At 35.4% G+C, this 25171-nt stretch overlaps 1 protein-coding gene across 1 annotated transcript in view; it reads left to right on the forward strand.

Moving 5' to 3' along the window:
- The window catches only part of USH2A (usherin), a 793063-nt gene that overhangs the window by 234884 nt on the left and 533008 nt on the right, over positions 1-25171 (forward strand). Inside the window, exon 20 of the mRNA XM_054484303.2 lies at positions 11043-11273. Coding sequence (XP_054340278.1) covers positions 11043-11273 — 231 coding nt within the window. The remainder of the gene's footprint in view (positions 1-11042; positions 11274-25171) is intronic.

The following is a 25171-nucleotide window of genomic DNA, read 5'->3' on the forward strand; positions in this document are numbered from 1 at the left end:
ATTTTTCTTCTACCCAATTTTCATTCTTTAAAAAATTGTATTACCTTTTGTTTCCATATAAAATCCGTTCTCTTCTAAAGAAAATTTTATTTTAGTGTTTTTTTTTTCTGGAAAAAATGTTCATTTTCTAATTCCTTAATATATTTTGTTAGAACTATCTGATTCTTCACCTGCCCAGCAGAAAAAGAAAGTCTCTTATATGACAAAAGTATGGAAAAATAACTTTACTTACAGTTGGGTTTATTATAAAATACATCAATTTTAGGGTTGTTCAGAACAGTGAAAATAAACTTATTTGCTTTTATTTGAATACCAGGAAAAATTATAAATCCATCATCCTTTTTGCCTCCTTCCTTATTCAGTAGATGAATGTATTTCTAAATGTTTTTCCAAAATAAAACATCTGAATAGAACGTATAGACATTAAATCATAGAAATAAACTGTAGGTCTATAATAAGGCCAGTTCTTCTGAATGGTCAACAATTTTGCTGTAGGAGAGTAATAAAAGTTGACTTGCAACTTTATGGTTCATCCTGCTCTGTTTTTTCTACTATTAATGTTGCAATTTGGAGAGTATGTATTATTCCAAAGAATTCCAATGGATTTGTGGGAAATTTAACTCTTATGTCTAATAGCTCATATGAGCTCATTATCAGAGATCAAAGGAGACCAGTGACCATTCAAAAAGTTTGAAAAAGAGCACCACAAATTAGAAGTAGTAATTAGCCTTTTAGAAGCATTTGAATCATGAAAAGATATGTTGCTTCCTTAAATCTCAGTCTCAAAAATCAAAAAGATACTTGTGAAGATTTATCTGGCTGTTTCATTAAAAAGCTTGAGAATTGCAATTGGCTCTCTCTTGTTTTAAACGTTTTTTTCAATTAAATATATGATTAGAATGGGTACATTTCATCCAGAGTATTGCACTGCTGCTTCTTTAGTTTTGATGTCTGTGACAAAGTCTGAGAACTGATTTGAGAGAGGTATTCTCAGGAGCAGCTGCATCTCTCTCCATTGCAAAATCTTCAAGTAGTGTTATTAATGGCTTTGGAGTTGCTTCTGGGTGTATGAAGGTAATGAGTTGATGAACTGAGCCCTCTTAAAATCCTTGTTACACTTTTCTTTAAGATTCTCCTTTTAATCTGAGAAATTTGTGCATTTCCACCCATTGCAAATTGAGTTTAGTTTAAACCCTTCTTATGAGAAATTACTTTTGGAGATCCATTCCTGAAGGGACAATGTGGTATTTCCCTTGCCTGTCATAAATTGACCTCCATACTACAAGCTTAGAAGTGCCCATCTCAGATAAAGCAAGTAATTAGTGTGCATTAAGTTTCCTTTCTGAATGCAAAGTAAAATGTATAGGCTGTTTGCTGCTGGGTTGAAAACACACATTGTTTTGCATTCGGGTACATAAGTCTTTTCCTTGTGAATAGGAGCCAGAGTGATTAAACAAGCACTCTTAATATGTTAATTTATAATTTTAATTACAACAATCTTGCATATATAGTCATTAGTGAATACTAATATAAATATTTTTCTACCTTTTTATTCATAATGCATAAACCAATCACCCAGTTACTTCTCTGAGGTTGCCTGTTTTTGTTTCATAATACAATCTTTGTTCTTAGTTATGAATGCATTTTGTTCATTCCTGTCTTCAATAATCCCTCATTAAGCTAGTCACTTTCTGCTCCATGCTAAAAAGGAAAAATTATCATGCAAATGTGGCATGCCATATTAAAAAGCACATTACCAAACACTTTTGTTGCTGTCCTTCAATTAGTTTCCCTTCTTTGAATTTAATTCCATTTGTTGTTAAACTACTGACTTGACGTATGGACTCATGAATCTGAGGCTGCTGCCAAGAAAGTGGGGAAAAAAAATCAAAGCCTCTTCGAAGAGTTGCAGAGGCGAGCTGAAATGAATTTGCTTCACCTTTGACAAGAACACTTGAACAGCATTGGAATCCTCTGATGATTCAACTTGGCTAATTATCCAATTATTTATTTCAAGAATAAAGGCACCATTTTACAATTAAGGAAGTGTAAAGTAGTCTGAGAAATTTGGTAATGACAGATGACTGAAGTAACTTCTAAGATAAACAGTATCTGTGCAAAACTTGTCACACCAATTGTTTTCAGGCAGCAGTTGGTGTGTCTTAGCATCAGTGAAATCCTGAGTACACTGAAGGTTTTTTGTTTGTTTGTTTTGCTCTTTCAACAGAAATTATTTTACACTTGTAACCAACATGTCAAATTTCCATGGCTCTTAAGCATGTTTAAGTTATATTTCTCTTGATTAAAAGCTTTTGGTTCAAAGCAATACTTTTTAATTGCCTAATGATATAAGTCAGTTCTTAGGAAAGAACCGCATATTTAGGAGTTCATTTGCAATATAACTGAAAAATTCATTGCATGGCAGTAAAACAATTTACTGTTAATTACAAGGAGAAGAATTTGCTGTAGCATGCTCACAGATTGCCATGAATCATGCAGCACTCCTAGAGATTTATAACAGATGTGTAAGTGGGATGAATTAGCAGGGTTTAATAACAGAGACACAAATCATGCAGACTTCAAGGAGCTTTAATTGATATACTAGAATGTGACGGGCATGAATCACTCAGCCATTCAACAGCACTGTAACATATGGTCAGCTCAATATGCCACATCTTAAATCGGTTGGTGAGTCGTAGGTTGTCCCATATGGTGGAAGCAATATATTTTTCATGATTAAAAAAAATGCATCCATTTTTTAAAGAAATATGATTGCAAAGCATGTTTGTTATTGAACACTCTTCTGAATGCCAAACTGCTTTTTTTAAAATGCTTTTTTTTTTCTTTAACATGGCAGCTTCTCAAAATAAATAGGGACTACTCCTTGTAATACCAGATCGCTGGAGGCATTATGAGAACCAAATCGGTGCTTGTTGGCACACTCGATCCACAGCAAGCCTATAGAAAAACGCAGCTGATGATTGCTGTGATTGTCAGGGAAATCCTTCAGGCTGGGGCAAAACAAACAAATGAAAGGATGATGTCACTTTCAGAGAAGTTCAGGAATGCCCAGCTTTGTAAATTGAAGAAAATGAGTTGGATGAGAGATCCCTACTTAGCAGGGTAAGAAAGTGGCTGTGATAGATAATACCATGACCCCTAATGTAACAATTGGATGTAACATTTTATGCTAACTTCTTAATTCAATGCTCAGTCCTTCAGGGGCATGTGAAAAGAAGCACTGGCTGGTTAGCACATAGATGGTAGCACCAATTCCAAGTCATTCTTGAAGAATTATTTCAGTATCTGCAAACAGGTACCCTGGTTGAAGACTGGTAACTGGTAGTGTGCAAACATGTTTTTATTGGAACTGGGATCTGGCAGCTTTTGGAAAAGCTTTTGCTGCATTAGTAAATCTGACAGACTTGCAAAAGGAATATTGCAGCCTTAGAACTGTGGCTGCCAGAATTTAATGTCAACAATTAAAATTTATTTTGATCCTTACCTAGTGTTTATTACTGTTTGTATACACAACAGACCTTACTAATACAGAGATGCACTATTAGATGGAATTACCATCTGTTCAGAGTGAAATGCTGGCATCTGTCTTAGATGCTAAAACTAAAATGATATTATTTCTAACAAAACAAAATTAACTGCTTTTTACTCACCAACTTTAATTTGTAGTGTGTAGTTGTATCCAAGGAAAAGGCTTGACTGTGAACTACGTGATGACCTCTGTGGCCAGGTCTATATTTAGATATGCGACTTTATCAGGGGCTCTACTGGCCTTTTTGGCATGTGAAAATGGCATGTAGAAATCACACTTTCAATACACAATTTTAGCTTTATAATGTACTATGTATCCCATAAGTCATTAAAACAACACAACCAAGCTATGTAAAAATTCACTGAATCAGAGAGACTGTAGTATGCCAAATATTTCGACAGATGTGCCCTAAAACACTGCAAGGAAAGAAATTAAGTAGGCAAAAAAATCATCTGAACAAAGTTGCTATAGGTCCCACAGTGACACCTTTAGGAAAATACAAACTGTATCTTTCTTCTCTGTTAGACTATTTTAAATTTTCTCCCACATTGACATATATAAAAAATTTACATTCAGTGCCCCCTCCTTTTAATTTACAGCCTAAGTATCCTATTAAAATACGTCTTTAGCTTTTGGAAGTTAGAGAATTTGGAGGATCAAGGACAATGGTAGTTTCCATACTGATGTTAGATCAGTGATGCTACTTTCTGAGAAGCCAGACTTCTATTCTATATATCACAAAATAATAAATTGTGTCACACCAGCATTTAATGCATGTACACAGTGCATTAACTGTAACTGTAGTACATTTATTTGTGCTGGAGGAGACTTGAAAATGATGAAGAAATCAATACTTTGCTGTCAGAGAAGCAAGTGTTACGACGCATTTAAGTAGTTAATTGCATAAGTCCCATAAAAGCTTCAAGTTTGGGTAGCAAGGATGCCATAATTACAGTCCGAGCAACTACCTTTTATTAATGGTGGACTTTAGGGAATGGTGGTTGCTGTCATCATTGCTGCTATATGTGCAGTTTAGAAATAATGGATCCTCTTCTCTCTTCATGTGTAGGATGGTAGTTTTGTGCAAATGATTGTGATTGCCAGAACAATAACAGGTTAAGGTAGTGTTTGTTCACCATGTTCACTGAACTTCTCTAAAAGCAGGGTTTTCTTTATGTCACAGAACACATAGACAAATCATGTTTGTATGCCATGCTAAGGTAAAGGAACAAGGTGGCTGAGAGCTGAAGGGGATAAACCAGAGGGGCTCCTGCTGGCTTCCCAGGAGCAAAGGGGATCAGGATGTCTGGTACCAATTCGTGGCTTATTAACTTAGAAGTACTGCTTTAAAGGCCAGACACGGAAGCTCAAGCCTGTAATCCCAACACTTTGGGAGGCCGAGGCGGGCAGATCATGAGGTCAGGAGATCGAGACCATCCTGGCTAACATGGTGAAACCCCGTCTCTACTAAAAATACAAAAAAATTAGCCGGGCGTGGTGGTGGGCGCCGGTAGTCCCAGCTACTCGGGAGGCTGAGGCAGGAGAATGGCGTGAACCCAGGAGGCGGAGTTTGCAGTGAGCCAAGATCACGCCATTGCACTCCAGCCTGGGCGACAGAGCCAGACTCCATCTCAAAAAAAAAAAAAAAAAAAGAAGTACTGCTTTAAATTATTCAATTGAAGAATTTTGAAACAGGAAGAGGTCCTAGACATGATCAAGCCTGTCACTCTAACAACTGAAGTAACCGAAGAATAGAGAGACCTAGTAATGGATTAACCAATGTTCCATAGAGTCTTAAAGAGCCAATCTAGAGCCTACATTTTCTCCTTTCCAGATCTTCTAGTAATATCCTCTCCTGAAGATGACTTGTCAACAAAGAAGAAAGTGGCAAAATATATTTTATTCTTTCTTCCCTGGTCAGATAATAGACAGTCAACAGGGTGATGTTGAGTCATCCCTGAGAGTTTCGGAGGAAAACTTTTCCTCTTTAGGATACTGATTGGTGAGCAGCTGATTCTGCAGCAGTTTCTCTGCAACAGAGAAATCAGGGCTCATGACCTGGACTTCTTGTTTGTGTCCTGGTCCCGGTGTCCTTTTGCAAGTGTTTTGGCCTAGGAGTGTTTGGCAAATTGCATTTCCTGGCATAGTTGTGCATTTCTGTGAAAAAGTCAAAATCATTTTCTATTGACAGAGTGCTTATTAAGAATGTTTTATGTAGTCTGCTCCCCACTCATCCCTGAAACATAGAAAGATTGTTTATTCTTAAATTCTTGTCATCATCATAGAAAGTTGATGATGCTTTAAGATATTGACACAGCCATACAGTCTTCATAGGCAAAAAATGAACAGATTCCTTAAAAACAAATGAACAGATTCCATTTTAAAGACCAGTACCTCAGAAAGAGCTTTGTTCAGCTTTTGGTTCTTATCCTATGGTGCTCAAAATGGTACACTACATGAATTTTGCAAGTTTAAATGTATTCATTTTGATATACTACTAATTACATTATAAAGTAATAAATGCTGCATAAAGAATGCATATTATAACATTTTATAAAAGAATATCTATACATCGAATAGATAGACAAGAAATTAGATTACCCTATTAAAAAATACAAATGCTATTTTAAAAGTACAAGAATTTTGTACTTTTATTCAAATAGACATTTTATTCTTAGAAATGATGGATAATGAACATTCATTTTAAACTTTGTGTATTATTCTTAGAAATAATGAATATTGAAGATTCATTTTAAACTTTACATTTACAAGACAATTTTCTATGTAAATACAGATAGATTTTGAATATAGATGAATCGTATTCCTTAATAATATATAATTTGAAAGGTTTGTTCTTGTAATGATAGTGCCTTATATTTGTATAGAAACTTGTTTTGTAAAACAAAGCAAATATGCATATTGTTGTAGAAGCAGTTGTTGTCAATGTATTTCACTGAAAATGTATCCTCATGTTGCAAATGGGAAAGTGGAAGCAGATGTAAGTGTTAAGCGATTTTTCTAAGATCACACAGATTTAGACATTAAAAAGTGAAATATAATTTTTAAAAGTGTACCAAATCCCTTTCATTATTCAGTGTTGTCTCTTAACGAACTGTTTTGTAAATTAACAAATCTTTAAAAATCGTATTTATTTTTACCTATAGTTCCTTTTCTTTGAAAATCTGACGAATAATTCATCATTACCCCAATCTCTTGGCAATTCTATGTGCATGTATGTGTGTGTGTTTAATGGTTCAGGAGTATCTATTTTTCTTCTTATTCTACTTGTGTGTATGTGAGACCAGTCTAGTTTAACTGATTGACAATTTCATTTAATTCCCCCTTCCAGCCTTAGAAGAACTCTGTAAAGAATAACTCAGTAGGATGTTCACCCTTTCAAACAGGCTTAGTTGACTCCTCCATGTGAAACTGTAAAACACACCTGCTGGAATGTTTTTTGTTTTGTTTTTCTTTTAAGCAAGAGAATAGAAAATGTACTCTAGTTCTATTCATTCTCAGGAATTGGCTTCTAAAGGACAGTCCCATTGCTTGGTGGAATAATTCCTCTGGGAATCAAGAAGTGCCCTACTACTTAAAGTTTAAATGGTAAACATTGATTTTACTGGACTCTCAAGAATTTCCCTATTGATTAGAATCACTTTGCCAAATTAAAAAAAAGTGTGCTCTAATTTTCAATAATTATTACACAAAAACAACAGAGTTGCCAGAATTCCTTTTGTTTAGTTTTGTTTCCTATTACTCTTAATCTATATTCCTGTTTAAGACATAATTTTTGGATTATGCTACTGATGGGGGAAGGAATCTGATTTCTGTGGTGGTGCTGAGCTTCAACATTATCTCCATTGAGTTGAGTGGTTGGAGTAAAGTAGAGATGTATCAACTTTCAAACAAATGAGACCTGGAGAAAGGCTGCTTTCAAACAGCAATGAAACTCTTCAGTTTTTAAGAAGTATAGGAGGCGTATTCCTACTTCTTCTCAACATTTAGTTAAAATGGAAATCCTATTCTCAACACACGAAATATGTATAATTTGTGATTCTCTATCTACATCTTTGATGTCCAGTATGGTAGTCATGAATCATATGTGGCTATTTAAATTTAAAATACAGTTAATTAAAATTAAGAAATTTGAAATTCAGTTTCTCATTCTCACTAACTGCATTTCAAGTGCTCAATAGTCTTATTATAAGGCTAGTGGTTACCGTATTAAACATTACAGACCTAGAACATTTCCTTCATTGGAGAAAGTTCTATTGGACAGTACTGGTATAGTAGTTTTTGGCTATTGGATATTACTAGGCTTGTCGTTTATGAAACTAAAAAGTTCAGGTCTCTGTGTCCCAAAACCCTAGGGAATCTAGCAAATTTCAATTTAAACGTTATGTAATTGGTTCTCCATTGCTTCCCTGAGCCCAGGACTAAAAAAATCTTTGGCAGCTTTCCTTTCCCAATTGAGATTATAGCCAAGAATGGCCTACTAAAATCTTAATACAAATATGTAACTCTAAACTCTGAAGAGAGACTCTGGGTGAAGAAATTTCTGAATGGCTTAGCCTTTTATTTTGTTTTGGATTATTTTGAAGTGAGATCATAGCTTGTAGAATGAAATCTTTGAGAACCTACCATTTAACTGATTTATAGCAGAAAAAAATGCTAAGAGAAATTATGCATAGAATTCACAGACTCATACATATATAAAAATAAAAATATCACATGGGCTGCAGTGGCAGAAAATAACCGGAATTGTTAATTATCTTTCTAACTTGGTGAACTTTTTGCTCAGTGCCTTTTCTTTTTCACTAAAAGTTAAAATAGAATCAAAATGAATTGTTTCTTTTTGAAAAGCTGGCCCAAGCTCTGAAAAGTAACAAATAGTAATTGTTTTAAGCAGCTTTACGGTGAATTTCCTTTCATGGTTTAAGGGTTTCAATTCTTATATCCACATCATTTTGATTTATATTTATTGAAACAGGCAATGACTTTGCGTCTGTGTATGGCTATGTTAACACAGGTGTAAATTAAAAAATCCACAGATGTAGTTTGGGCCCTTAATAAATAGGCTTGGTGATTATGACATTTGTTCTTTCTCCACTTTCACTTCTTAAATCCAGCAGACACACTTAAAGAGAGAATGAATCTCAGCTCACAAACTCAACTGTTTAAGGGAAAAAAAAATCAAACCAAAACAAACCTTCATTTTCAATAACTCAGCTGTTAATCTGAACCAGCAAGTTGTAGGGAAAACCTTAATCTCCGTGACTCCTAGGGTTTCCCAGGAACCTTCAAAGAATTGCCAGTGTCCCACCACCTGAAAGCATGGCAAGGTCCCAATGTATGCAAGGGCATGAGGCCACTACTGCTCCAAGGCTAAGCCCACTGCTGGTGATGGGGTCACTTCAGGGCCAGGGTGCTCTCTAGGACCAAGAGGCTGACCAAAGTTAGTTGCCTGGACCATTGTGTGTAAACTGCTGAACTCACAGGCTTGTTATTTTGTGCTGATGCTCTGTTTAACATTCAGAGTGTTATTGCTTGTTTGCCTTCATTTAGATCAGTTTTTAAGCTTTAAAAATCAGAAAATTGCATATAAAAGAAGCTTTTTCACCAAAGAAGATATACAGCTGGCAAATACACATATGAAAAATGTTCTATATCATATGTCATAAAGGGAAATGCAAATTAAAATAAGATACCACTACACACCCATTAGAGTGGCCAAAATCTGGAACACTGATAACACCAAATGCTGATGAGGCTATACAGTAGAAGGAATGCTCGTTCATTGCTAGTGGGAATGCAAAATGGTACAGCCACTTTGGAAGACAGTTTGGCAGTGTCTTGCAAAACCAAACATGCTCTTACCATATGATACAGCAATTGCACGTCTTGGTATTTACTCAACAGAGTTTAAAACACAAAACTCTGATATATAATTAGATATACACATATATATGCACATCATAGCAGCTTTATTCACAATTGCCAAAACTTGGAAACAACCAGGATATTCATCAGTAGATGAATGAATAAATAAACTGTGATAAACTATGCTACATCCAGACAAGGGAATATTATTTAGCATTAAATGAGCTATCGAATGATGAAAAGACACGAAGGAAACTTAAATGCATATTATTCAGTGAAAGAAGTCAGTCTACAAAGGCTACATGCTGTATGATTCCAACTATATGACATTCTGGAAAAGGCAAAACTACAGAGATGAGTAGTTACCTGGGGTGGGGGAAAGGAGAGATGAATAGGCAGGGCACAGAGGATGTTTTGGGTAGTGAAAATTTTCTGTGTAATAGAATAATGATGGATGCATGTCATCATATATTTGTCCATACCCAGAGAATGTAAACACCATGTGTGAGCCCCAGTGGAAACTATGGACTTTGAATGATAATGATGTGTCAATGCAGATTTATCTACTATAGCAAATGAACAATTTGGGTGCCGGATGTTGATATTGGAAGAGACTATGCATGGGTGGGGAGATATGGTAGAACTCTGTACCTTCTCAATTTTTCTATGAACATAAAACTGCTCTTAAAAATTAAGTCTACTGGGTGTAGTGGCACCTGTTTGTAGTCCCAGCTACTTGGGAGGCTGAGACAGGAAGATTGCTTGAGCCCAGGAGTTCCAGGCTGTAGTGAGCTACCATTATGCCTGTGCCTAGCCACTGCACTCCAGTCTCGGGCAACAATATGAGACTCCATTTCTTAAAAAAAAAAAGTTTACCCCGGCACATTGCCTATGGTGTAGCCATGTTCCACAGGAGCAATCAAAAAAAAAAAAAAAAAAAGTCTTTTTAAAAATGACTTTCTGACTTATTTTTACACAAGCACAAAGTTTTGGCAAACTTGTGTTAATATTCCTGCATTACCCATTGGTTGGCACAGAATGTGCTTGGCCCCTGTAAATTACAGCACTGAGTTGATGCCACTTTAAGGCAAGGGGCTCTGCCCTATGGGTTTAGTGCTAGTCATTGGCTGTAGGTTTCACTGTGGGATCCTGTGGCTCCTGGGTGAGGCAGCTCTTACTCAGCCAAGGGAATTTCTACACAGAAGGGGGCAGCCATGAGCCATCAGAAACCAACAGGCACAGAAACTGGGCCATTGGGGTACCTGTTTGGTAAAGGGACTCTGGTTGGGGCACCACCCAGAGTACAGCAGCTACTATAATATATAAGATTTATTATTTAGCTAAAAAGAATAGAGAAGTTATTTTCAAGAAAAAATTTAATTTGAAAGTTTTGTGTGTAGTACGTTGGCCATTTAAATTTTGTTTCACTGCATTTAAGATAAACTCTGTATTGTGTTTTCAGTTCCTAGAACCATACAGATACTTGAAACCACAACTGATTTGATTTTAAGTGTGATATATACAAATACATATATACATATATGTCAATATGTGTGTCTAGAGACAGAAACCAAATTCTTGAATGTAACAAGTGTTTTCTAATATTTAGCACCAGCACAACTGAGGCCACCTCTGGTTAAAGGAATCAACAGCACAACAATCCATCTTAGGTGGTTTCCACCTGAAGAACTGAATGGACCCTCTCCTGTATATCAGCTGGAAAGGAGAGAGTCATCTCTACCAGCTCTGATGACCACGATGATGAAAGGAATCCGTTTCATAGGAAATGGGTATTGTAAATTTCCCAGCTCCACTCACCCAGTCAATACAGACTTTACTGGTAAGTGTGTTTGACATTGCTTTATTTAGGAGACACGAAGCTCCAAAATGTTTTCTATTATTTTGATATCCCTTTACAATGAATTTTTATTATAACTACTTATAGAAATAGTAATTCAGCCCTTTGATAGCTTTTGCCTGATTGTTTCAGCATGTCCATCTTTTTAGAATTCTGGGGAAAAAAGTCAGGTAAGTGAAGGAAAGGAAAAATAAAAGATGAAGATGAAGAAGCAGCCTTATTGGATCAAAGTATGTGCTTTGTATTTGTCTTTTTGTGAAGTATTTGCCAGGACATGTTTCTTGAAATATTATTCACTGTGTTCTCTGAGCAAATGAGTTTGCAAAATGCCCTTATGCTATTGGAGATTCTCAGTATGCACCAGGTTACTTAAAACTCCAAAAAGCATTGTAAGAAAGCTATTTAACTTTGCTTAGCTAATCATGCCTAACAGATATTTGATGTAATGTTTTCTTTTTCTTTCTCTTGCTGTTTCTTTCTTCCTTTTTTCACTGTGACAACTTAATATCTCATGCTCTATGAAGAACATTGTGGGAAAAACTAATCCCAGGGAAAAGATAACTTCTCTAAGCCAGGACTATGGTAAAGCAAGTGAGGCTCTTGTTTCAGTCACAAAATTTAAAGGCACTAAAAAACTCAGTGTTAATGTAAATTTTAATGCAATATTTTAAAAATGAAAATCAGTGTGAAAGCACTACAAAAATATTATCAAAAGCTTAAATAAAGACAGACTGGACCCTGTACCAGCACAATCCTGCCCCACTGGCCTTATCCCGCTCCTGGCCTTACTAGTACCGCAATATTTTGGAAGTCCCGTGACCTCTGTGACTTACAGCTTCTGATAGCATGATTTCAGCATAGCTGTAAAAAAACTCTATTTATGGTACATCATTTTTCCAATTTTTTTAAAAATTTACAAAGTATAAGATATATATTATTCTGTAAACTCATAAAGATGTTCATTTAATCGTCTGTGAGAAAGTCATTTTGGAGCAAATAGCTAGTCTTTAAAATATTGCATATGTGAAGACAATGAAATGGAATTCAAGCTATAAAAATTTGTATTGTTTTATTTTTACTTAAAATAGTAAATAGTTTGCTTTTTGTTGAGGCTGGCTGCTGATGCACCTTTGTAATGAATCATGATTATATTCTAACTGAGATATATTGAGATTAATGCATGATTAACTACTCTCCCAGTACATCAAAATCATTGCAGAGTATTAGAAATTGAACCATTGAGCTAAAAATGCTCAACTTCTGCTTTATATCCTTAAAATGGCAAAAAAGAAAAGAAAAAATAGGAAGGAAAAGGAATACACGAACAATAGTAAAACTGTTTTCTCAAATGAAAATAGGAACTACCTCCCTGGTCCAATATTTGGCTTGTGATGTGTTTTTTCCAAGAAATAGCATTCGTTTCCATTCAGCTGGGCATAGCTGCTGCAAGGATGTCAGCTTGGATTTGCAGGCTAGCCAGCAGACAGATTTTTGTTGGGATCACCTACTGTTGTTGCAGTGAAAGATAGAGTGGCCCGTCCACCGTTAATAAATTTAGTCATCCTCACTATCTCCCTTGCCGGCCTTATACTCTGAGGTGCAAGTGCTAGGGGCAGATGCAGTGTCTGGGAAGTTTTCCAAATTCCTCTTTAAAAAGTTAGGCTGTAAACACTGGTCTCACTAAGCAGGATCCTTCTGTCTATAACAAAGCCTCCAGCTGCACAGAAAATGTGCTTGGAGTACACACCATTTGAAGGACAAGGCAGGGAGATCACAATTTTTGCTTGAACTACTCCCTGGAGCTTTGGTGATTCCTGGAGAATGAGAAGTTCTTCTGTGTTCAGGCACGTTCTGGGACATTGCTGATGCCCTTTTTAATGGTAGCTTGGCTTTACTTTTAAGACTCCCTTTAACTTTTAATATAACCAGGTATATACTAAGTTATTGGTTTGATCCTTTGGCTGACTTGCCAGGTTTGGTTGAATGATTTTATTGAGTTGTACCAAAGCCTAACTAAATGTACGCAATTAATGAGCTAGGACACGTTTTCAAAACCAACTCAATAACTTTCTGTAAACTTGCATCTTTCCTAAATAGAGAGGTAAGCATATAATTAGCATCTTACATTATTCTTACTGATATATTATCCTATTCAATCCCTCTGCAACCCTATAAAGTAGCTCTTTTTACCCTCGTAGTACAGGAGGAAAAGAGGCTCCAATGAGTGACTTGCCCATTCTGCCACAGCTATTGAATTTCAGGGTGGAAATGTGAATTGGAGCCTTCCAAATTTAAAGGCAAGTTCTCTGCTACAGGATGGAAAGGAACTTTTGTAGACTGTTCTTTGGAAGTGATAGAATAGGAAGTATATAAAACTAAGAAAGAGGGATAGGAGGTGAAATAATTATCACCCAAATATTCCTTATCCGATACTGCTAAACTTTTTGGATTTGTCTTTCAGTTAGTTTCAGCTCACAAACAGCAAGTAGTGTTGGCATTATTTATTCATTTATTTTTAACCCCAAAGACATGTAGGGATCAGTTTTTTTTAATAGCAATTAAACCCAGAGTGTTACTAGAAGCTAGATGTTTAAAATATAAATAACATTATGTGAAATGGGCTGAAGTGCTGTGCGTTAAAACAGTGCTTTCAACTCACATTCCTTTATATTTCATTCAGTTTTTATATTCTGAGACACATTTAATGAGCAAATCCTTGAAACCTCTAATATGATGAATTACATTTTAAAAGTTAATAACTTTAAGATAAACTAAGATGTCCTTTGTTTTGAATTATTCAATTCAAAATCTCAAACTTCAACTAAAATGACTTCTGAATAGAAATATCAATGAGTACTCAAAGACAAATATAAGGTTGATGTACATAATTATACGTATTTTATATATGAAAAGATAAGTTAGATTGCACCCATCAATGACAGGAATTATAAGTGCATTCATAAGACATTTCATGGCCATGAACATTACGTTGCAAGTCTCAGTAAGAAATATCTCATTATTGTAGTACAAGAAAGGGATCTCTTACACAACTTATGCCTCTTTCATATTTGCTTTAAATATTTTTATCTTACACAATAGAAAGAGAACAATTCAAGCATATGAATATATGTCCTAAAATGTTGTTTAATATTGTAAATTATCAAGCTTAATACTGTAAATAAACCCTGTCAATATCTACCTTTGGGCAGAATAAAGAACCAGATAAAGCTATTTTGAGACCTATTTTTGCTTCCTTTTCTTTTCTGATACAAGTGTTCTTTTAAAAATCTAATCTCCAGGAAGAATGTATTATCAGTCATTTACATCATAGTTTAAATTTAAAATAATTAACTCTCTGTATATTATTGTGAGGACTTCGAAGAAGATTAACTGATAAATTACTTTCAAATCCAGGCCCCATTATTTATTAGCTAAATGTAATTAGACAACCCATTTAATCTTTTTTTGTGCTTCTGTTTCCTTTTCTTTAAAATTAACATAATTCCACTAACAGTATTGGTATCTAGCAGGTAGGTGAGGATTTACAGTAGATAGCCCACCTAATGAACTTTGCACAGTGCCTACCGCACAGATTATTTAGTACTGATTAAACATTAGCTATTAGTTATTATTCATTTAACAAATATTTATTAAGTGCCTACTATGAGACAGGAGCTTTCCTAAGTGAGAGTATTCTGCAGTTATAAAATCAACATTCTATTAATTTATTTGCTGTTACACATGCAAAATATGTTTGCTCAAATGTTATATCTAGGGCATGAGTAATATGCAATATTCCATATTAAAATGTGATTCTTAATTTTGCTATTGAAAATAGTTAAATTAATTGACTTAGTGGTGAGGACTTGGGAAAACTACTTTTCTGAGTGTCTAATCTTGCTTATCTATTAAATTGAGGATTTTGTTGGATGATCAATGTTCTAACCTCTAAAATTCCAATTCTATGAATATGGAATATTTAGGAGGCCCCACAATCCAAAATACAGGCTGTAATCATGGCATCTGTGAGTTAAAAAACACCTAGAGTTTAAAATCAATTGTTTTCTATAATACTATGTTTATTAATACAATTTAAGATTGATATAAATTTACTGTTTTTCTCTAATAATTTAAGAAACTTAGTGATATGGGCAGAATTCAACATAAAATAGATATTCAGTTATTGGGTCATATCAGATGTTATTAAAAAAGCAGAAAATTAAAATAGTTTCGTTATCTTGTAATTGGGCAATGATATAAACAATCATGGTGAAGCAGTCCCCCGGTTACATGGGGTTAACAATACTTTCTTCTTCCAACACAGGAATAGCAAATAGTCTCCCCTCCCATATGCAACTAGAAGGGGATATCATTGTGTCTTTGGAGAGAAAAAAATCATGCTCATTTTTTTCAGGAATGCAGAGTAAATCTACTTGATTTACACAAAGAATTTAGTTCTTTCCTTGTAATGCGAGTAATCCAAGTGGAACCTGGTAAAAACAGCAACTAAAATACTGCTCAGATTGGCATTCCAAAGGTGACCCTCTTTCTCCTTGTCACTTATTTTTTCCTATTAGCGAAAACAGGTCCATGATCATTTGGGGGAAGGTTTGACTATTGTAGTATCCAGATGCCAATCACACCAGCCTTTTACACTGCCTTTACTGGTGACCCTGCCCAGATATCAGGAACTGCCTTTGGGGAGATCTTTGTAGCAAACCACTGGGGAGATGAGCACACACATGCACCTGGATATAATTCCCTTTTATTTGTCTTCACGAGAAATGTGATTTCTGATGTTGAATATCTTGCAGATGAGAACTCTGTACAGTTTCTTCATAATAATGATGTTCAAGGACACTAAATGATTGTCATACATTTTTGTATCATAGTATTCACCTTCCCAAAAATGGCTGAACTAAAATGCTTTAGAATACGAAATGCCATTAATTACCAAGGGATGAAAAAAGAAATGCAACCACCAAAAATCAATATGTTTAAGAGCATATTTTTTATTTCTTTTACTCTATAATATTTATGCCTTATTGTTATTAGTTTTATTATTTTTAGTGAATTGGGACATTTAAGCACTTCATTAAAAGAAAGCTGATTATAAGCAGTTATAGTGAAGCTGCAAGTAGGGCAAACTTCTTCAGATAGACTAATTAATAAAAGCATATTAATTCTGACCTTCAACACCCTTGGTGTCCCACTATTTGTTTTCCTTGGAGTGGGAGCCAGTATTTTGCCAGAAAGTGCTTGAAAAAAATAAAAAACAAAACAACCAAACAAAACCCCAATTCTTTTCAAGACAGATTTAAATCACAAATTTTACCTAACCTTTGATGTTAGATTTCGGCCCTAGTTATTGAAAAACAAATATAATATCTACTATGTGTCCTAGAAGTTTAACGAACAGGCAGCAATTATACTAAAAAAGTAAAGGAAAGAGTAAGAACATGATATGTGGGAGCAAAGTAAAGGAGAAATAATTCTCAGGCAGTGACAAAACTCTGCTGTGTTTTCTAATTATGAAACAATCAGAAGAGATGAGAATGGTTGAGTTAATCAGTTTGGACTGAGGACAAGGATCAAGATGCATACCTTCTTAGAATAACAGAAGTCACACTGACCCATGATAACTAGAGATATGGAGAAGTAAACGTCAAGACTGTTTATTTTTTATTATATTTAGTAGAGAGGTGTAAGTAAGTTCTCAGGAAATGCCTTCAGATGGCATTGATGGCATTGAGAGATGGGAGAGGACCATTATTTCCCCATTCACCAAATACATCATAAGTCCAATTTAAGAATGCATGTATTTTAACCCTTGCCTTTTAAAAGTGACTTATTTGGAAGTACATTCCTATAAGTCTCCCTTTGTTTGAAATATTAATGTTAGGTAGCTGGTAAACTGAGCCAACACTGAAAACAAACTGTTTTTGTTAGCTGTTAGTAGTATTTTAGTTAACTTAAAGCATCTGTTTTTGTCCATCACTGTTAAATTTTTCAAAATGCATTGTCACCTGATATACAAACCACACATGTATTCCTATGTACTCATGCCACATGCATAAACATATGTTTTCCACAGGGTCTCTGGGTTTTCCGCAACCACTCAATGGGTTGTCCTTGCCCACTGCCTAGACAGAGCCAACTTATCAAGACAGGGGAATTGCAATAGAGAAAGAGTTTAATTCACATACAGCCTGCTGTATGGGAGACTTGAGTTTTATTATTACTCAAATCAGTCTCTTGGAGAGTTTGGGGATCAGAGTTTTTAAGAGTAATTTGGCTGGTGAGGGGTTGGGAAGTGGGAGTGCTGATTGGTTGGGTCGGACATGAAATCCTCGGGAGTCAAAGCTGTCCTCTTGTGGTGAGTCAGTTCCTGGGTGAGGACCACAAGATCAGATGAGCCAGTTTATCAGTCTGGGTGGTGATAGCTGATTCATGGAGTTAAGGGACCACAAAATATCTCAAGCACTTATCTTAAATTTTCCAATAGTGATGTTATCCCCAGAAGCAATTTGGGGAGGTTCAGAATCTTGCAACTGGAGGCTGCATGGCTTCTAAACCATCATTCCTAATCTGGTAGCAAATTTGTTAGTCATACAAAGGCAGACAGGTCCCCTGGCAAGAAGGGGGTCTATTTAGGGAAAAGGCTGTTACCATCTTTATTTCAAAACTAAATTGTAAACTAAATTTTTTCCCAAGGTTAGGTCAGCCTTTGCCCAGCAATGAACAAGGACATATTAGAGTTTATAAGTAAGATAGAGTTATTTAGGCCAGGTCTCTTTCACTGTCATAATTTTCTTAGTTGTAATTTTTGCAAAGTCATTTTCATTTCTATATAGTCTCAAATATACCTGCTCAAATTGTCCAGTGTCTTTTCTGCCAGTATGTTGGCATTTTGGAATCTTTTCAAAGACTTCATTGCAGTTGCTTAATGATATTTTGTATCAATATAACACAGATTAATTTTAATTTCCCCTTCATTCAGCTTAAATGGGTTGGAAAAGGAACTTTGAGCAGAAAAAGAATCATAATTGGTCAGCAATGGTAGTGAAACTAGCACCTTTGAAGATGATTGATTTTTGATTTAGTAAGATGAATTATTTTGTGTATGTTTTCTTGAAAAAAAATTAGTTAAAACATTTAAAAATGTATAGTTATAGTTATTTTATACCAGTTACAGCACTCTTGAAGAGTATAGATTAAGTTCCTTTCTATTCAGATAGACAGGAATCTGGGAACATCATTGTCAAAATGCCATCTCTTTCAAAACTTGGTTCTAGTGCTCTGAAGAAATGTTTTAGAAGATTATGCGCTAATGTTACTGGCGGCAAATTCATATGGATCTGTAGCCACCTCAATTTTTGCATTCTCAGAAGAAAGAATTTGATTGAGGGGACATAAGGCAGATTAAGAGACCAAGGCAAATTTTAGAGCAGGAGTGAAAATTTATTTAAAAATTTTAGAGCAGGAATGAAAGGAAATAAAGTATACTTGGAAGAGGGCCAAGTGGGTGACTTGAGAGATGATTTGACCTTTGACTTGGGGTTTTATATAATGGCATGCTTCCAAGGTCTTGCGCCCCTTCTCCCTTGATTCTTCCCTTGGGGTGGGCTGTCCACATGTACAGTAGTCTGCCAGCAATTGGGAGAAGTTGAATGTCCAGTGTGTTTACTGAAGTTATAGGCATGCTCACTTAAGGCATGTTTCCTTACCAGTTAAGTGTTCCCAGAAGGTCATATACCGGTTAAGCGCCACCATTTTGCCTCTTAGTGTGCATGCTTGAGCCTGCTCACCCAACTCCTGAGATCTCATTGGAAAACTGCTGAACACCAGTCTCAGGTGTTTCTATCTATAGGGAGACTGCCTTTCCCTGGCACTGGCTGTGACTGATTCTTATTTTAGAGAGAGAGTGTAACAATTATCACCTGACGGTTGCCTGACATTTCTGGTGGGGCGTTGTGGGGGGCGGTGCTTCTCTTACCCTGCCCATAGTCTAACTACCAACTGTAACACTAACAGTTTCATTTAAGTGGGGGAAATATTAAGCAATAATATGCAAGCCATATTTAAGGTATATATATCGAAGGAGGCTCACAAACATAGCCATAGGCCATTTGTTTGGAGCTTTGAAAAGGGAGGCTCAGTTCCTTGACTGATGAGCAGTTTCCATTTGGAAATTCTTTGACTTTAGTGCAACTTCAAAAGAAAGGCATGAGACAGAAGGAGAGAGGAAGAAACCCTCAAGCCATCTAAAGTCATCTCTGGCAATGGTGGCCATATCATTTTCACAAACAAAGGGCATCCTTGGGGAATATCATAAAGGAAGAATAAGGACTTAAGGGAAATGTGTGGGAATGATTGATCCTCCCTCCAGCAGAAAATTAAAAATCAATGTAGATGCATTTTTCTCAGCTTCTTCCCTTCATTTTTTTCCTCTCCTGAAACCTGTTCCTCCTTCTGTGTGTACCATCTACAGCGAATATCACTATTGCCTTAGGCAGAAACCTTGAAACTCTCCTTGAATTGGCACTTGGACTATTCACTCCCTTCCTCCTATTCTATTAATGATTCCTCCTCTGGCCGTTCTTCCTCGGATACATCTCTTGGAACTCCCTGCTTGTCCTACAGCTACTGCCTAGTCCAGACCTATGTTGTGGGCTTCTCTGCCAACAGTTTCAATCTTCTCCAGGCTGTTCTTCAAACTAATTATTTTTATTGACATTCTCTTGTGTAAAACCTTTTAATGGTTTCCCAGCGAGAGATGCCCTGCACAAACCCTTTTCTGCTTACCTGCTTTCTACCCATATACCTCCTCATCTCTCCCACAACAGACTGGTTTACTCTCTAGCTCTAGACCATTTTTTAGTCCCAGTGCTTGAATGTAGCACACTCTCTCGGATGCCCATCTCTTTGAACATATTGATACCTTTGCCTGGTATGCCCTCATCTATTTGCAAGTACTTCGCTTTCCTGTCACCTGGCTAATTGCTACTCATCGTGAAAGGGTTAGCTTAGCTGTTCCCTTAAATAAACTTCCACAACCCCAGCCTCCTCCCATGCCAAATCTGGGTTGAGGACCTCTCTTATGTACTACTATAGAAACCAACAATTACTCTATTTTAGCTCTTACTGCACTCTATTCAAACTGGTTGTTCAGGGAGCTAAGCTATGAGGACGCAAAGGCATAACAATGATACAATGGACTTTGGGGACTCGGGAGAGTGTGAGATGGGGTGAGGGATAAAAAAACTACACATTGGGTACAGTGTACACTGTTTAGGTGATGTGTGTACCAAAATCTCAGAAATCAACACTAAAGAACGTATTCATATAACCAAATACTGTCTGTTCCCAAAAACACCTATTTAAAAAAAAAACTGGTTGTTTGCTTATCTATGTTTCATGTAGACTGAAATTATGACTATCTTTTTCATGCTTATACCATTTGGGTCTTGCACAGCATAAGACACTTACCAGGTACTCAATAAATATTTATTAATTAAATGAGTGATAGAAAAGAGGGAAATCCAAAAGATGGATCACTTAGCTATAAGAATTATTTAATGGCAAAATTCATTATGCTTTTGAATATAGTTCACATTTTTAAATCCATGTTTTTGAAAGTATTGATGGTTTAGAGTGATAACTCAATTTGTTTAGTCTCTATTGGCCTTAGATGTATAAGAAAGTATATTTTAAACTGTATAGCACCAGAGACAAAAAGAAATTTCTTGTTAATGGTCCTCAGTTGCTGGCAAAGTTACTTGTACACCAGTTGTTATAGCTAGAATGTTATATCAGAAATTGTTTTCTGCCCCACCATAGCTATCACATTGTGTTGCTGAAAACTAGGTGGTTGCACATCTCTTAGATACATGATCTCCTTAGGCTTATTAAATTTTGAGGTTAATGAATATTTTGACACTTTTACCTATACATATCATTAGAGCTTATTGCAATAGGTTTAAGACGACAGTCATAATAAACATATACAGTACAATAAAAAGCACTTTTAATCTTGAAAGTGCTTTATAAACAACAGTGATCAATGCTATGGATGGATTAACAGCATCATACTGATTGAATTCTATTTCAAGGGCAATGGAGGTATTGATGTTGGCAATCTAGTTCAGAAAGTGGCAATGGCTGTAGTAAACAGTGCAGGTCCTGGAGTCAGACTCCCCAAGTTTCAAATCTGGCTCCCCAACATGCTGGTGTGCGACTTTGCACAAGTCATTCCCCCAGTGTGAAACTCAGTTTCTTCATCTGTTAAATGGCATATTGTAAGGTTTCAATGCAATCACTGTAAAGGATTAGTACACAGTATCTTAGTATTGTGTATGCATTTGTGACCAGCATTCTGTAATTCTGGACTTCAATTATGTGCCTTTCCATTGCATACATATATTTTATGTCCCTAAGTCACATAAATATTGTTGATACTTCTTTACGACCTCTCTCTACTACACAGTACTCTGATCATTCACTTTATTTTACTCATTCTGTGAACCTCTGTTGTCATTGTTACCTTTCTTCTTCCACTAGAAGCATGCATGTTCTGCATCTCATTTCTCCACATCTATTTAAACAGCCAACTTTAAATGTTATGTGTACTTATAAACCTAACTCTATTATTCCCCCTGTCTTCATAATCAGTCTTCTCGGAAACTAAGACTCTCTATGTATCATTTTCTCATGGATCAATCACTCCTCAATGTACTGTCATTTGGATTCTTTTCTTCCACTTCTTTATTGTAAATACTTTCTTCTAGATTATCAATAGTTTTCAAGTCAGTGAACTTTCCTTAGTCCTCACCCTATGTGCCAATAAATAATATTGGTGCCATTTTGTCCTTTTAAAAAATAAGAAGAAACTAAATATTTCTCACTAGGTTTCTCCTTCTATTTTCCCTAAACTGTGTTTCAAGCTTTGATACTGCTTTCTACATCCACCTTTAAATGGAAAAGTTCAATCATTCATTCGGTTCGTATGCAGTTTTTTCTTATTTCACTCCACTACCTGATGTTATGATTGCTATTGTAAAAAGGATACTGAGCAACACAAGAATGATTCCTAACCTTAGGGAGCTTAAAGTCTTGCAGTGAAATCATGCATCAAACACGTAATTAAGTAATTACAAGTGACTTCTGTCTCCAGCTATGAAGCATATCAAAAAATCCTCCTGCTGAGAAAAGAAATAGAAGCTGGAAAAAATTTCTTAAAAATATGGCTAAAGGCATACGTGAGTAACAAGGGCTTCTAGGACTTGTGGGATCAAGATCCCAGTTATAAGAAAAACCATGTAGGTGAGCCTTTTAAATTATCTTTGTTTTTCCTTCTGTTTTGTTTGTTAATGCCTCTATTGCATAGTCTTAGGGAAAAAAAAAAAGACAGGCAAAAAATTAGAGTCTGGGTGGGGTCCTGGTGTACATGTTAGGTTTTCAATTGAAATCCTAGAAGAGCAAATCATTAATAGACTCTTCTTCCTCAGATAAAGCCTCAATTAATCTTAACTACTAATTATACTAATGAGATAAAAGTTATTTTTTTACCAAAAATATTTAGATATTTGCTGAAAGGTGATCACATCAACCAGAGTCCCAGAGTGTGCAATTTTTTCCTATATAATGTTGGACATTCAATCAAATATTAACAGGCATACCAGAAAATAGGGCCAAATAACCAAAAGATAAGATAAATAAAATAAAAAATAGAAACATATCCTCAAGTAATTCAGATATATGGAAATCTGTATTTGCATACACACATAGGCATATACACACATATACATGTAGGTATATATGCATATATCCAGACACAGACTTTAAAATAACTATAATTAATATTATCAATAAAATCAATGAAAATGTTCAGAATTTAAGTAGCAAATGGGAATATATTAGAATAGGAATTTTAGAGCTGAGTAACAGCTGAAGTTAGAAACTCAGTAGATAAAATACCAATTCCATCCCTGATAAAGTAAATTGCTTTATTCTTAATATTGTATGCAACAATGTAAGTTGAACAAAATGTATATAAAACACCTATTTGTGGCCATTTTATAGCAACAGTGCAGAGCTATTATGCTTAAGTGAAGAAAAGCAAATAAATTGAGTTGCACACAGCTGGAATTATTGAGCTCAAGCAGAGACATTAGTATATCTGGTAAAGGAATAAAAACTAGAATTCTGGGCTACAAAAGTAGATTTGGAGGGTAGGTTCCCAGAGAGAAGATCGATGCTAAAAAATATTTCAAAAATTCTGTGTAACAATTCTTTTTTGGGTCCTTGGCCAACATTTAGAATAATCCTATGAGAAACATAGCAGAGAAGATCTGCTTGGTAGTTGGAGCTAAGTAGAGATTTCACACGCAACATAGAGCTAAGGATAAACACATGGAGTTTGGACTTAACCACAGTAGAGAAACCTTGGTAAATACTCTGAGCTTTCACTCGACTCTCCAAAAGTCCATCCTTTATGAGTAAATTCCCATGCTTTAGGAATAAGGGCTATTCCTTAGGAACATTGAGATAATTGAAACAGATTCACCCTAGTGAAGCCTAAAGCCAAGGCTTAGTAAGGTCGAGGTAATCTGGTAATTTTACTTCCTGTCAAAACAGGATTTTGCATTCATTAGTAAAAGATAAAATAATCCAGAGGTTTTACTATGCGTCATCCATGAACTGACCAATAATCAAATGTTAATAGTCGATAGGGGCAGACAAAGCCTTCAAAATAACTTCAGTTAATGTTAAGAGAAAATAAAGGACAAGGTGGACAGAAAGGATGATAAGATAAAAAATATTTCAATGCAAAATTGAAATCTGTACAGTAATTAATAGGAAAAAATGGTATGTAAAGTAAAATACCTGAAATGAAGAGAATATTGATGAGTTTCGCAAATGAAACATTGCAGAAGGCAAGATTAGAGAACTCAATGGTCAATTGTAATTGTCCAAACTGAAGCATAGCGAGAAGGAAATGAAAACGTGAAAAAAAGAACAGTGAGGTATTTGAGGACCCAGAAGGAAAGTGAAAGAATGAGACAATAGTAATATTGTAGAATAGCCAAATATTATCAAATATGAAAAATAAGTTCACACATAGTTTAACAAAGTTTAGCAAACCATAAGGAGGGCAAATATAAGGAAAGCCATATCCAGGTATATTATAGTCAAATTGCTTAAAATAAAAGACAAAGAAAAACCTTCAAAAGCACCTGGGGAGGGTGGGGAGACTTATTACCTTCAGTGGAGCAAAAATAAGAATGATGTCTGAGTTTTCAACAACAACAAAAAATGAATGCCAGAATATAATGGAATGATACTTTTTAAATGCTAAAATTATTTTTTAACAATAATAACAACAAAAGAAAACTACCAGTCAAGATTTCTGTACCCAGGAAACATATCTATCAAAAATGGTAAAATAAAATATTTTTCTTAACAAAAGAGTTGAAAAAAGTTATCATCAAAAGACTGGCATTATAAAAATCATAAAGTGTATTAGGACATAGGAAAAGATCCCAAAAGGAAGCACAGAGCTGCAGGAAAGAGTGCAAACCTCTAGAAATGGTAACTAGGTGTGTAAATAAAAAGTAATATTTATGATAAAAGGCATAAAAATCATACTTTGAAGTTGATAACATGTAAGAAAAAATGTATGACATCAATTATTTTGTCACAAATGATGAAGGGGTCTATATAGAGCTAAACTGTGGTAAAATTCCTAAAAAGCTATGGAAGTTGAAGAATTAATAATGTGAAGTAGGCCATAATGGATCAAGGATTCAGATTATGATCCCAAAGGTAACAACCATAAGAATGATTTAAAAAAATTAATATAAGGGAACACTAAATATTAA

Source organism: Pongo pygmaeus, chromosome 1 (assembly GCF_028885625.2).
Source record: "Pongo pygmaeus isolate AG05252 chromosome 1, NHGRI_mPonPyg2-v2.0_pri, whole genome shotgun sequence".
Lineage (NCBI taxonomy): Eukaryota > Metazoa > Chordata > Mammalia > Primates > Hominidae > Pongo > Pongo pygmaeus.